The 15,006-nt window shown below is 38.6% G+C and overlaps 1 protein-coding gene across 4 annotated transcripts; it reads right to left on the bottom strand.

Moving 5' to 3' along the window:
• Positions 1 to 10,454: 10,454 nt before the first annotated feature.
• Positions 10,455 to 13,247, bottom strand: ACTBL2 (actin beta like 2). Of its 4 annotated transcripts, none has more exons than XM_055112361.1 (2): positions 12,913 to 13,144; positions 12,014 to 12,807 (listed from the first exon to the last, which is right to left on the bottom strand). In XM_055112361.1, exons 1-2 carry the CDS (start codon positions 13,142 to 13,144, stop codon positions 12,014 to 12,016), a joined length of 1,026 nt encoding a protein of 341 aa, XP_054968336.1. The 4 variants fall into 4 exon arrangements, with proteins under 4 accessions (XP_057158279.1, XP_054968336.1, XP_008950997.1 ...); XM_008952749.4 differs by having other exon boundaries at positions 12,014 to 12,889; positions 13,016 to 13,144; XM_063604449.1 differs by having other exon boundaries at positions 12,014 to 12,925; positions 13,010 to 13,132.
• Between the last annotated feature and the right edge of the window lie 1,759 nt (positions 13,248 to 15,006).

Here is a 15,006-nt window from a genome sequence, read left to right as displayed (position 1 = left end):
AGTGCTGTGTTTGCTTTCTGGTTGACTTGGGGTGTCTTCTTCTCTGCCTCTGGTCTGCCAGTCCCAGCTGTTTTACATAGTAGACAATTCTATCTAGATGTCTTTTTGAGTTGCAGAAAAGAGGACTATAGCCTCTATCTCTACCTTCTTGCTGTGCCAGGTGTATACCAACCAATGTCTTTCTGGACCCTGAAACAACATTTTGAATCTGGAACTCATTACTTTCTCTTCCCAAAGGAAACCTTCGGGGGGCAACTCAGCTGTTGATCTTACTTTACCTGGTGGGATGATCCTTCACCACCAAAGAACTTGATCCTTCGTGCTCTGTCTATATGAAATTATAGTATCTTTGGTTAATTTTATCTCTGAACATAGTTATGTAAGTGGTACTCTAGGAGATTTTCTAGGCCTTATCCATATTCATTCTTGTCTCCATAATGAAGCAGCAAACTTACTTCTTCTTTATTGTCAGGATCAGTTATTTATGTCAATAGTAATTTCCTTTTATGCCAGTTTGTCCACTGGTAGGGGAGCTAAAAATGGCCAGGGGATGGTTTTAGTTTTTGATGAAATGAAATAATCTTCATGTTCATTTGTAGAAGTATTCCTCCTCTGACCAAGATTTAGGAAATGATGGCCCATAGGCCTGTCACCTGTTTTTGTAAATAAATGTTTTATTGGAACATAGTCACATTTATTTATTTACATATTGCCTATGGCTGTTTCCAAGCTATAGTGGCAGAGTGATTGTGACAGAGACCGCATGCCCTGCAATGCCTGAAATAGTTACTATTCAGCCCTTTGCAGAAAAATGTTGCCAACTTCTGCTTTAAACTATCAGAGGGCAGAACTATGGGGATGATAACTATAATTGCAAGGGAGTCATTAGCTGTAATAATGAGGGGTGTTACCCCAACTTCTATTTTTCCATTGCAAGGTCCATGTATCCCAGTCATGGGAAAACACCATTTCTTGCTCACTGGATCAGTGCATGTACTGCATCCTGGGGGACAGCACCCCAACCTTTCAAGAGTTGTCTCCTAATTGGCATTGTGGCTGATTCTTCAGTACATTATTCCACTCTTCTATAAGGCCAGTTACTTCTGGGTGATATGGTACCAGACTAGATACTGAAGCTCTTTAATGCCCAACCTACTGACCTGCATTTTTTACTATAATGTGAGTTCTTGCTAGGAAGCAATAGTAGCAATCAAGATTGGCAGAGAAGGCAAATCCAAATCCGCTTTTAATTCCAGTGCTTCATCCATAAGGGAAAAGGTGCAATGTAATCAACATGCCATCAGGGCTCTGGCTGGCTCCTCTGGAGTATGTCACTTTTTCAGGGCTTAGGGCTGGTTGCTTATGTTAGCAAAGCTGGCACTCAGCTGTGGAAGCAGCCAGAGTAGCCTTGGGCAGTGTGAGCCTGTGGTGTAGGTCCTCTGCATATTCTGCACTGTTCTATCGTGGCTTTTTTATTTATGAACTCACTGCTCAGGCACTTGAACATCTGAGAAAGAAGACTGACAGTCCAGCAGTAGGTCGATGTGATTATTAAGTCTCCTCCACAGTAAGGTCTGTTGAGAATGCATTCACATGAGATACGAATACTTCCCTTTCCGAGTTCTCCTTCATGTCTCCCCCTTAAGTTTCTTTGTCAATCATTCTCAATTTTATTTCCTTTATTTGTTAGCCACTGCCCTGAAACTAATGTAAATTCTTACCTCAAAGTTAAAGTGGAAAAAAACCCTGCACTGATTGCAGATCTGCCTGCTAGGATGATCCCCTTCTCTGCTCTCCCAGCCTATTGCTGTGGCTGGGTTTGAACACTGCAGAACCTGTTTCTGGTTGCTGGCATCTCTCTGTAAGTCTGGCTTGCTTTTTTTTTACGCTTTAGACGACTGATTATAGGCAACTCCTCATGAAGTTGCATGTGTGAATTTAAATATGAATACCCTGCACCATTTACAAGGGTAACTGTATACTACAGGCATATGTTTCAGAGATTGTTGGATACTGGTTCTAAGTTAACATTAATTCCTGGAAACATACACTACCAGTGTGACCTACCAGTAAAAAATGGGGACTTATGTGGGTTGGATGTGAGCAATCTGTCTGTGCAACTTATTTATACCTTCAGAATTTACTCAGTCTCAGCCTGAAATTAGTACGACCTGATTATGGAGTGCTGCTGGCATGGTAGTTTTTACGGCTAGGTTAACCAGTTTCTAATAAGTAGTTCAGGTTGCAAGTTACATGTTAAGATGACATATTCAATCTCTACCTATACTCAACAGCAATTCAAGAACTCTTTTTTGTTTGTTTGTTTTCTTTTGTTTTTGGGACAGAGTCTCGCTCTGTCACCCAAGCCGGAGTGCAGTGTTGCAATCTCAGCTCACTGCAACCTCCACCTCGTTCAAGCGATTCTCCTGCCTCAGCCTCCTGAGTAGCTGAGATTACAGGTGTGTGCCACTATGCTCGGCTAATTTTTGTATTTTTAGTAGAGACGGGGTTTCACCATTTTGGTCAGGCTGATCTCGAACTCCTGACCTTGTGATCCACCCAGCTCCACCTCCCAAAGTGCTGGGATTACAGGTGTGAGACGCTGCGCCTGGCTTAAGAACTCGTTCTTAAGAGAAGTATAGTTGTTTGTCGAAATGGGTAATGCGTCGCTTTAAAACTGTAGGGCAGTACTCCCAAATGCTTTGGCACCACGATTTTGTGGAAGACAATTTTTCCACAGACTAGGGGGTGGGGGAGTGGTTTCGAGATGACCCAATCACATTACATTTATTGTGCACTTTATTTCTATTATTATTACATTGTAATATATAATGAAATAATTATACAAGTTACCATTAATGTAAAATCAGTGGGAGTCCTGAGCTCATTTTTCTGCAACTAAATGGTCCCATCTGGGGGTGATGGGAGTCAGTGACAGATCATCAGGAACTAGATTCTCATAAGGAGCTAAGGAGCGTGCAACCTAGATCTCTTCCAGGTGCAGTTCACAATAGGGTTCGCCCTCCTACAAATCTAATGCAGCCGCTGATCTGACAGGAGGTGGAGCTCAGGTGAAAATATGAGTGATGGGGAGCGGCTGTAAATACAGATAAAGCTTCTCTAGCCCACCGATCACCTCCTGCAGTGCAGCCTGGTTCCTAACAGGCCACAGAGTAGTACTGTGGCCCATGGTTTAGGGACCTCTGCCGTAAGGGATGCTGCTGAACTCCTGCCCTAGGGGATGCTTCCCAACTCTATTGAGTAACTCCACCTACCACAGACTTGTTGAGAAATTTTGTATTTGCTGGGTTGTAAGGGTCAAGTCCCAGAATGGCTTTCAATGCAGCCTAAATCCATTGGAGAAATTATCACTCAAAGGTGATAGCATTTTGTTATTTGGAGCCTATAGTCTAAAAATAGATCCTAATTTCCATCCTCCTCCCTCAAAAAAAAAAAAGTTGCCTGAAGTAAAACCCTTGTTTTGTATTTTTGTGAGATTTATCCCTTGCACTCTTAGTAAGATTTGCTGAAGTTACACAATACATTCTGCTCTGTAGATTCCAAAGTATGATGTAAACCACTATGATGTCCTCTGGCATTATGAGACAGTCATTGAACACTGAATTGTACTACAGAATTGGGCAATTGTCTTAAAACTGCAGCAAGATGGTAAAGTTATCTATGTCCATACCAGGTAAAAGCAAATTTCTAAAAAGTTATTTTTTTATCCCAGAGAAAAACTATTAACTATGTTAATAGCTACAGGGAATTTACTAATTTGCTCCAATAAGTAGCAAATAAAATCTATGTCTAGAGTAATAGCCGCATTTTGAATTACCACCAGATTTAGCTTACAAGATACCTCTTGTATTTTTCCAGACCTATCCATTGTTTGCATGACTGCAAATAAAGACCCTGTTTTGCTCTGTCCTTTTGTATGCTGACCTCTAAGAACTACATCACCCGGCTTCCCTTGATCTCTGGCTTCTTACTGGGTTTAGACCAATGGGATACCAGTGAAATTGCTGGGGAGTGAAGGAAGGCAGAGGTCAGGGATTTTATTTTCTCTTCTTTGTTTTTCTTTTGCCAGGGTCCTGGCTGGGACTGTATTCCTTTATGGCCATAGCTCCTCTTCTCTGACATTCTTGCTGGGCTGTGATCGCACCTCTCCTTTTTCTTAATCCTTCAAGCTTAGTGATGATAATGGATTCTTGCTGTTATGTCTCATCATACCTTATTGATTCCTTAATCCTGTCTAGACCTCTGTAAACATTCTTTCATTAACTTTTCTTCAGTTAAAACCCTCTGAGTATTCTCTATTTTACTTACAAGGGCCCTAACTGTTAAAATTAGCTGTTCATTTTCAGGACCTTCCATTAGGTAAGGCTGTTTTAGGTGTGCAACCAAATGATAAAACTTTCATCAAATGAGGAAAAAGAGGCTGCTTTGGCTTCAAAGGGGGCAGGGCTGGATGTTTGGGATCTCCAGGTTCTCAAATTCTCCTAAATAGCCACTCCGGTTCTTGGGGTCTCATTCTTTTCCATCTTTGCCCTAAATTTAAAATGAAAGTCCTAGTGAATCTGTGAATTCAATCAATGAAGTTTGTTTTTTAGGTACTCAGCCCTATGTCTCTAAGAGATAAAAGATTCTTTTAGCTCAATGTGTGCTTTGAGATATGTGTAGGAATTTAACTTTTTTATACTCTCTTTTAAGCTGGTTGGAGTCAGTGAAGGCAGCCATCCATTCTTCAACATGAAATTACTCATATCCTTTATACTGTTCAATGACAGTGAAAGCTTTATTCCCCACAGCCTTGACCCCCAAAAGTGTTTTATTTTAAGTGATCCCAGGAGATATTTTAATGAGCAATTTCTCTCCTGTTTGCCATGAGCTGTAAGATTCCCCTTAATGAATGCTAGTGGGCTTTTTTTTAACTGCCATTAGCCTGAATTGAGCCAGATGACCAATCCTAGAATTGCCCAATTCTTTAAGGGTCTGTTATCTACAATTCCATTCCCTGGTACCAAAATGTGTTTCAGTCAACATACTTAATTGCATGCAGCAGAAATTGCCTTTAGATAGCTTAAGTAGGAAAAAATATTTTTGAAGGAATAATGAATACCTCACAGATTCCATTCTTGGGAAATGGACAGAAACCAAAAAGAAAATTAGCTTAAGTTGTGCCAAAGCAATAGTCTGGTTAGGACTCTATTACGGGACCATGCCATCGTCACTGATGAGTTCCTGTGTCACAAAATGCATGAGTAATTTCTCAACAGTTCCTGCAAATTTGCATCACTTTGTCAGATTCTAAGTATTGAAAATCTCAGAATAGAGTATCTGATAGGCTGAGCCTAAGTTCTAGCTGATAATGAACAATTGCAACTCAGGGGCTTGTCTCCCACCAAGGTTCACACAAAAGGGAATTAAAGGAAATTCTTGTCAATAAAAAGGGCATTAAGTTGCTGGTTAGCTAAAAATCAAGACAAAAACAAAAATGAATCAATCAGTATCTACTATATTCATCCTACATACTTGACCCTATGAAGAATTCCTTTGTCGGGGCAATGATTGAGGAGCAGTCAAGCAGACTGGCTACAGATTTTGGCTACAGTGACTCAAATATGAAAGTAATAAGTAAGTGCTACTGAGATCAGGTAAAAATAAAGAATTAAGAAAGCATTTTTAATTATCATGGACACATAATAGTAACACATTTTTGTGGGGTACATGTAATATTTTGATACAAGCATTTAATATGTAACGATCAAATCGGGGTAATTGGGATATCTATCGCCTCAAGCAGTTATCATTTCTTTGTGTCAGGAACATTCCAATTCCACTCTTTTAGTTATTTTGAGATATACGCTAAATTACCATTAACTATATTGCATGTTCTCACTCATGTGTGGAAGCTAGGAAACACTGAACTCATGGAGATAGTAGAATGATGGTTACCAGCGGCTGGGAAGGGTGGTAGGAAAGAGTGCAGATAAAGAGGGGATGGTTAGTGAGTACAAAAATATAGTTAGATAGAAGGAATAAGATCTAAAGTTTGGTAGCACAAGAATTTTGTTTTTAATTGGTATTTTACCATCTTTTTCATTGATAAAATTTCCTTTCTCTGCATCAACTTTTGTTTCTCTGAGTCCATCAAAATTTTAAAATTGTACATTTTGTCTTTATTTTACTGCTTATAATTTCTTCCATTTTGATAAAATTGACTAATTTAGCCAAAGATATAATGTTTTGATTCTCATCATTGAATAAATGCCATTTTTGTAAAAAATAAGGGTGTGTTCTACATTTCTTCTGGCATTTTACCAACTCATTATCTAGAAATCATAGATTTCACATGTAATGAGCTCTCAAATTACCAGAGTAATTCAAGATTTATGAAAACTTTATATTTCTGTGGAAAACTTCCATTATGAACATGGTGGACTGCCTTAGAAGATCCCAGCATTTCCACTGAAGTACATGACTTTGTCTTTACTGGTGAGGCCAGCTTTTCCATTGACAGCCAACTATGGAAAAAAAATAAACAATGTGGGGTAGCTACATTATTTTTAATGGCAAAAATTGCAATTACTTTTGCACCAAACTAATATTTCTCTACTATAAGAAGGGCTGATATTCAGGGACATTTGAGTGGGTCACAGAGAATATGTGGTGGGAGAGAAGGAGCCATGTTAAAATATCATATTGGTGTCTGGCTTTGCCTGTTCCCTCTCAACTTATAAAATGGCTAAAAAAGCTATTCTTACTGCAATACACCCACAAAGGGGACATGAGCAGAAACTTTCATCCTTCTTGCTGGGTCGGCTCTGTGTTTCTGTTTCTTTTGAACCAGACAGTGTCATTTAGTATATGTATGATTACAAATGTCTCATTCCCAATTCCGGAGAGAGTAACTTGCGTTTTAACATATATTGTCAAATAGCCAATTAAATAAGATTTTTCCATTTTTAAAGCAGTGTTATGGTGTTGTCTAGATAACATTTCTGTCATCATATCATACTGGAACATCTGTTGAATAGATATAACTGAACTTAAAATTATAAGGTGGTTAGGACATCAGATTTGGAATAGGATGAAAAACAAAGCAGGAAAACTTGAGGAGGCTCTAGAGTCTTCATTACTTATGGGATTAGTTTTTTTTTTTAATTACAGTTATAACTCAAACAGTTCCTTTTACATTTAAAAAGGAAGTCTTAAAGTATAAATTAATTTTAATGAGTAGTCTGTCTACTGATATACACATAAATATCTTTAAAGACATTCCAGCTGTACTTATCAACATCTGGAAGCAGTACTGGGCAAACCACATGCTTAGTTCCTAACTTCAAACATTTTTTGAAAGGAATCTTTTGTAAACTCTGGAAGGAGGCTGTGAATAGTTACCAGAAAGGCACACTTTTTAATGTATTATAATGTCTGAATTGTTAGTCAGATATCTGAAACTGTCAACTCTAGAGCAATTGGAGCTTAGCAAAAAGAGAAAAATATCAGCAAGAATGCAGACAGATTAAAAGAGCTGAATATACTACTGTACTCTATGAAAGCCTTTCTTTCTTTTTCTCCCCTTTTCTTTCATTTCTCTCCCTCTCTCTCTCTCTAAATCTTTCTCTTTCTTTCTTCTAAATTTCAGCAGCCACATAGATGGCACACGTTCCAAAAGATGAGGTTGATGATCCTTTGACCAATCAGAAGAATAACAAATTTTATGGATAAGAGAAAGACTATTAAAACCCAGCTCCGCTGGAGGTCATTATCCAAAGCAAATTAATGTAGAAACAGAAAACCGAATACTTCATGTTTTCACTTATAGGTGGAAGCTAACCATTGGGTGCTCATGGACATAAAGGAGGCAACAATTGAAATTGGGGCCTACTGGAGGGGGGAAAGGATACAAAGTTTGAAAAACTACTGGGTACTATACTCAGTACCTGGGTGATGGGCTCATTTGTACCCCAAATCTCAGCATCATGCAATATACCCAGGTAACAAACCTGTGTCAGAGGCATGTACCCTCTGACTCTAAAATAAAAGTTAAAATAAAGAAACCACATGAGAAGATCAGAGTTAAGATAAATGAGTGGTATTAAAATGATGTTAGTCTGGGCTGTGTGGTTATGTTGTCCAGCCCGCCACCACTATACTGTATGGAAGGTGGGTATTTTCTCCAGCCTGCCACCACTAGACCATTTCTGTATGTAAGGCAGTTCTCCTGTCTAGCCCACTGCTGCTGGACTCTCTTTCCTGTATGTAAGCCCTTAATAAAATCCCATGTCTTGTTAAAAAATGATGTTAATGATAATTTTGACTATGGAATAAATAACATTATGATGGGGAAAAAATAAAATCCAGCTCTACATGTTGAGACGCATGGGAGAAGTGGACGGAAAAGGAAAGAAAAGAGAGGAAGAAAGAAAAAAGAGAAAATATGCTTCAGAGGAAATATTCTACCAACAAAACAGATGCTAACAGACCAGGAACAGATGCTAACAGACCAGAAGCTGAGAATAGATTGGTAAAAAATAGGCAATGCAGAACTGGGTTCACAAGGTACATCAGAATCCATGAACTCACTAACTTGTTAATTCAAATCAGGTTTATCAATATGATGTACCTGGCACTAGGAAAAGGCTGGAGGATTCAAAGGGGGAATAAATACTGTCCCCGTCTCTGTCCCCCAGGTGCATATTGATGATGTTGGGGATGGGAATGGTGGACACATGTTTGCGATGTGTTTATGAGGCTGTATGCATGTAAACAATACAGTAGGGATTCAAGGGAGGAGTTGTCACTTTTTCTTGGAAGAGGGGATTCTTTTCTAGACTTTTGAAGGACCCTTTTGAAATGAGCCTTTAAAATTGTGAACTTTTTTTGTTTCACATTTTTAAAATGAGTTTCTGGTACAGTCCAATGGAAGTATTCAAAATAAGAATTAATCACCATACCAGCCCCAATAATTAGTGATCATAATGCTGCCTGAGACACTTAAGAAAAGTTTTTGTGTTTAGTACAACTTGTTCTTTAAGCACATTCTGGCATAGGACATTGAATTAATAATTGTGTAATGAGTGAACAAATATGGCAAAGTCCTTGTCACCCAAAGGATTATCCTTTGATTGCCTGGATAATGTAATACTCATATTTAGGCCCTCTGTATTACAGAATTGTGAATTGCATATCTAGATAGGATATAGTTCAACCTGTATCCCAGGACTACTGTAGCTCACTATTGAAAAATAAGCACATTTATATGTTAGGAAAGAAGAGTAGAAGAGTGTCGGAACTGGCATTGGATCAGTCATGTTTTCAGAAAAATATTACCTGTGATTGGGAAATAACAGTGTGCAGGGAATTGTGATACAGCCCTGGCCTTATATTGCTACTCAAGAGGCATCACAGAGGGAGAATGAAAATCATTTGCAGAGGTATGAAATTAATCTGAGAAGGCTGCTTCAGTGATGTCTCATCCTCAGAGGAAGATGGATGAAGCAAGTGTCTGGAGACCTTTCCTGTCCATGGAGCCTGTAATGTGCTGGGATTTTGAATTCTGTGGAGCTGTAATTCCTCTAGTTGGCTGTGCATTCAGATTTTTAGTGCTCATTCTAGACCCACTGCTCTGAGCCCAGGGCCAGGGACCCTATATTTATATAAAGTTCTCTAAATAACTTGGTTGATGAGCCAGGCTAATGATACGTGAATAGCATGTTAATCATATTACCTATGTAGATGTCATTCTTTGATTCTAAAATATAAAGTTGTGAAACGGGCTGTTTCTTCATTAAACTCATCCATAAGTCAGTCAATGTTGATAAAGAGGAGAATATCCCAAAACTCTAGGTTTAAGTTTCTGGCATTTTACCAACTTGTTATCTAGAAATTGTAGATTTTATATATAATAAACTCTTAAATTACCACAGTAATTCAAGATTTATAATGCACAGTTTGCATTATGGGGCTCATATTTTCACCTAATGTTGTGGGGCTCTATAGCTCACTCTCTTGTAAGTTCACATTACCTGTCCCATTTATATTCTGTGGGTGGGAAGTCATATATATTTTTTTTTTTGGTAATTCAGAATGCAGGTCAGAATGTTTGTGAGAACTACTCACTCTGCAAATGGAATGCATTGCAGCATATAAATCCAAAATATTATGATTATTATTGTTGACATTGTCTCTGCCTATTAATTACCTGAAGATCAGTTCATCCAGTAAAACCCAGCTTTAGAATTTAGATTATGGGAAATCTATATAATGTTAAATGGCTAGCTATCCTTTTTTTAAAATTTGCCTTTTGATGTTTACATGATTAAATGTATGAGGTGCAAAATTGTAACATACAGATGAATAGGTCACACATATGAAAAGAGATGCTATCTGGATCATTCTCTAATTCTAAGGGAATGGTTGAGGAGAAATAACAGGAAATCTAAGTATACAAGTATGAAGCAATTTTAATGTACTGAAAGCAAGTTATATAAAATAAAGTGTTTTTGGAGATTAATTTTGGTTACATGCATTTTAAAAATTATGTTGTCAGATAAAGCCAATAAGGAATAATCAAATTATATGACAAGTATTACCTTAAACAAAAAATTCTTACTCATTCCATTTTAAAGATTTATAACATAAGTACAAGTTTCCCAACTAAGAAAAAAAGAGAAGTGATTCCTCCCTCCAGAGTACCTGATAATGCCTGAATAAGCAATCCAAATAAATATTTTAAATGTTCAGAAATTACCCTGAAAAATACAAATAATGCTGATATCCAAATATTCAGAAATCACTGCAAAGATTGGAATAAACATACTGGTACTTAAAATTGGTTGATAAATCACCACTGGAGTAACTAAAATATTTTAGACATTATAGGAACATACATTGATATTTTCAAAGATGTTAGTATCTCAGAGACACTTTGCATAAATAAGTATTGCTAGTTACTGGACATAATAAAGTGGAATTATTCTAAAAGCTTTCCAAGGATAAAACTGTGTTAGTATACTGGTAGTAAAATGTATAATTAATAAAGATGCTGCAGCTATATTTTCCCACAGTGAAATCCTTGCACAAGAGAAGTATCTATAATCCTGGTCTACAGAAATTATTTAAGATGTGCTACTACACTAAGAAATAGAAATAAAATTACCTCTGTCAAATTGTACCATAATGACATTAATTTGATATTATAATATCTATCTCTCTTAAGAATTAGACATTGTCTGTAGTTTTGGTATGAGAAGGTTCAGTAAGAAAGATATTAAAATATGATTTGACCAGCAGAACTCCACTATGAGCTGAAAATTTAGATGATTTATAAACATTAATGGAATGGTGGCTGTCTCATTATGCTTATTTGGTAAGGGAAACAATTAAAATATGTACCTATTACAACGATGACTTTTGGGAGTAAAGAAATTCACATTAGCTGTTCAGATAGCTAGATACATCAGCGTATTTCACAATATATTTTATTTCCCTGGTGCTTATGTATATACGGATATTATTGAACTTTATAATTCATTATCTCCATACAAAGAAGTAAACAAAACAAAGATACTTAACTAGTAAGACACGGCTGCTAAATGCATACACACCTTTTTTTTTTAAACAAGTTTATACAGCCTGTTCTTGTTAAATATTTTAGCGAGAACTAAGTTTTAAAGCTTGATAATTATAGTTATCCATTCTGAAATGACATTTCTCGTGATTTTACTCCTTGTCACTTATATGTATTTAAGCTGGCCTACCTATCTTTGAACAGTATAGGCAAAGAAAAAGGAATATGGTATTAGAATTCACCTTCACTTGATGGAGATCCGGATGTGGTTATCTGGGTAAGAGCCCAGGTTACTTGGATGGAGAGATGGGTTTGCTGGTTTACACTAGGAAGAGTGACGTATTTACCTCGATTCCATTGAAAGCGGATAAAAGCAGTACCATCACTGTGACCTAGGAAAAGGGAAAATGTAAGCCCACTAATATGGAAGCCCATTCAGAAACATTTTCTGTGAACGATAGGAGGACCAGCCTCATCATATTCCTGCTTACTGATCCACATCTGCTGGAATGTGGACAGGCTGGCAAGGATGGAGCCCCCAATCCAAACAGAATACTTCCGCTCTGGGGGAGCTATGATCTTGATTTTCATGGTGCTGGGTGCCAGGGTTATGATTTCTTTCTGCATCCTGTCAGCAATGCCTGGGTACATGGTGCTCCCTCCAGATAACACGGTGTTGGCATAGAGATCCTTGCGAATATCCACATCGCACTTCATGATAGAGTTGAAGGTTGTCTCATGGATCCCACTGGACTCAATGCCCAGAAAGGAAGGCTGGAAAATGGCTTCAGGGCATCGGAAGCGTTCATTCCCAATGGTGATCACCTGCCCATCAGGAAGTTCATAGCTCCGTTCCAGTGAGGAGGATGCGGCTGCCCTGACCATCTCCTGCTCAAAGTCCAGGGCTACGTAGCACAGCTTCTCTTTGACATCTCGCACAATCTCCCGCTCAGCGGTGGTGGTGAAGTTATAGCCTCGCTCTGTCAGGATCTTCATGAGGTAATCAGTCAGGTCTCTGCCTGCCAGATCCAGGCGTAGAATGGCATGAGGCAGGGCATAACCTTCATAGATGGGCACGATGTGAGTGACCCCATCCCCAGAATCCATCACTATGCCTGTGGTCCGTCCTGAGGCGTAGAGGGACAGCACAGCCTGGATGGCGACATACATGGCTGGTGTGTTGAAAGCCTCGAACATGATCTGAGTCATCTTTTCCCGGTTGATCTTGGGGTTCAGGGGTGCCTCAGTGAGGAGGATGGGATGCTCATCTGGTGCCACACGAAGCTCATTGTAGAATGTGTGGTACCAGATCTTTTCCATATCGTCCCAGTTGGTGACCACTCCATGCTCGATAGGATACTTCAGGGTCAGGACGCCTCTCTTGCTCTGAGCCTCATCTCCCACGTAGCAGTCCTTCTGGCCCATGCCTACCATAACGCCCTGGTGTCGAGGACGCCCTATCATGGAGGGGAACACAGCCCGGGGGGCATCGTCACCACCAAAGCCTGCCTTGCACATCCCTGACCCATTATCCACTACCAAGGCAGACAGCTCATTGTCAGTCATGGTGCTGGCTGAGATCTTCCAGACGAGTGAACAGGACAAGTGAATAGACAGTGAGTAAGAGAAAGTGAACAGGCCTAAAACACTCCAGAAATGCTTTCAGACAGGGGAGGCTGCACCGGGACCACAGGTATTTAAAGGAACACACTGACTCCACCCATGTCCTACTCCACCAGTTCCCAGCATTTCTGGATGAGGTCATCTCTGAGGTATTAATGATGGTGATGATTATATAAACAATTAGATCTTTCTACATAAAGAGAAAATTGGCTGCCAAGTGGTCAAATCTCAGGTTCCTGTAATTAGGCAACCCACACATGACCGTCAGCCTGCCTGGTGAGGTCTCTAGATAACTATGATGATGCAGTGGGGGATATAAAAGCAAGATGAAAGAAAGCTGGTGCTAGGTATGGCAACACTGCTGGGAGGAAGGCTCCCTCCTTAGCGTCCCTGAGGGTTCACTTTCCCTACACCAGCTTTACCTTTTCATTCTTAATATATTGTTCTGATGAGGGGTCTTACCCTGCAATCTTCACTTTTTCAAGATTTTTGTTTCCATTAGATTCCTAATCCCACAGGGTGTCATCATCGTAGAGACTGTTTTAGTAAATGAAAATAATAAATGGCTAAGGATGGCCTGATGGCTGTAATTACAATGCACTTGTGTCAAGCAAAATGTAGAGATATTTAATAGACTTCTAATCCATCAGAGATCAAGCGAAAGCAATAGAATGATTGCTAAAGTTAACCCGTATAGATACTTTTTTCTGATATAAATTTCTAACAACCAAATTTCATTAAACATTTACTGTGTCTAGACATTGTTCATAGAACCAGGTTCATTGGGTCCATGTTAATTGTGTAATGACTGAATGTCAACTATTTTGCATGATTTATTAAGATGCAGGTTATAAAAATTTATTTATTTGCAACAACTCTTGAGTTCTGCAACAATGGACAAAATGAAGTGATAAGACAAATTTGAAAAATTATATATTTAAACTAATCCTTAAAACATTTTGATCTTCAAGATACATATACTATAACATTAAACCTCTATGTAGTTATTAAAATCTATACAATTAGAATTATACTAGCTTTCCTTCCATTTCAAGATATATTACACCCTGATCACTTCATAGCAACAATTTGTTTGGGTTCCATGTTTCATATAGAAATACAGACTACCTGAAAAGATGTGTATGATGGTAAAATGTAGGACATCAGCAATGTGTTACAGAGAAATAGCATTTAAGAAAGCTCATTACTTCTGCTCCCCTATGTGTTAGGCAAATAGAATATAACTATCTATGTGAGCTCTTGTAAAGCAGTTTTCCATGTCTACATCTGAGTTCTCCAAAATCATCTTTATTTGGGTTCATCATTCATTCATTTACCCAATAAAGCTTGCTTTGTAAGAGGTAGCACAGCCCCTATATACTGGACAAAAAACCCCCTCCAGCTCAAGGCCAGGAGAACTAGCCTGAGTCTTTGCCCAGTGAGCCTCTTGGAGAGTCATGGTGTAGCACCAAGCTGTGAGCATCCAGCCCTCTTCTTTGTCTATAGCTTGATATAGATTTATTTTATCCAGTGCTGTAATATGCCTTCAAAACCTTTCTGGTGACAATCAGTCATGGCAGAATGTATGTTTCATCACAAGATCCATGGTTTTGCTTTAGGGCTCACCAAAACAGTCCTTTCCTTTAATCTTTTCTGTAACTGCAAAATTCCTTCTTCAACAGTGTTAAAAACCTTCACACTGAATGGTTTTATGAACTTCCTCGTTATGTAGTACAACCAAGCTTTTGATTAAAACAACATTTTATTGCTATAGGATGGTGCTTCTGGGAATTTTTAAAAATCCC

The sequence above is a fragment of the Pan paniscus genome, chromosome 4, assembly GCF_029289425.2.
Source record: "Pan paniscus chromosome 4, NHGRI_mPanPan1-v2.0_pri, whole genome shotgun sequence".
Lineage (NCBI taxonomy): Eukaryota > Metazoa > Chordata > Mammalia > Primates > Hominidae > Pan > Pan paniscus.
This window is presented reverse-complemented; position numbering and strand designations above follow the sequence as displayed.

Bases quoted from the DNA above. Each gene is read 5' to 3' on its own strand.
- ACTBL2 (XM_057302296.1), bottom strand. From the start codon at position 13,144: ATGACTGACAATGAGCTGTCTGCCTTGGTAGTGGATAATGGGTCAGGG.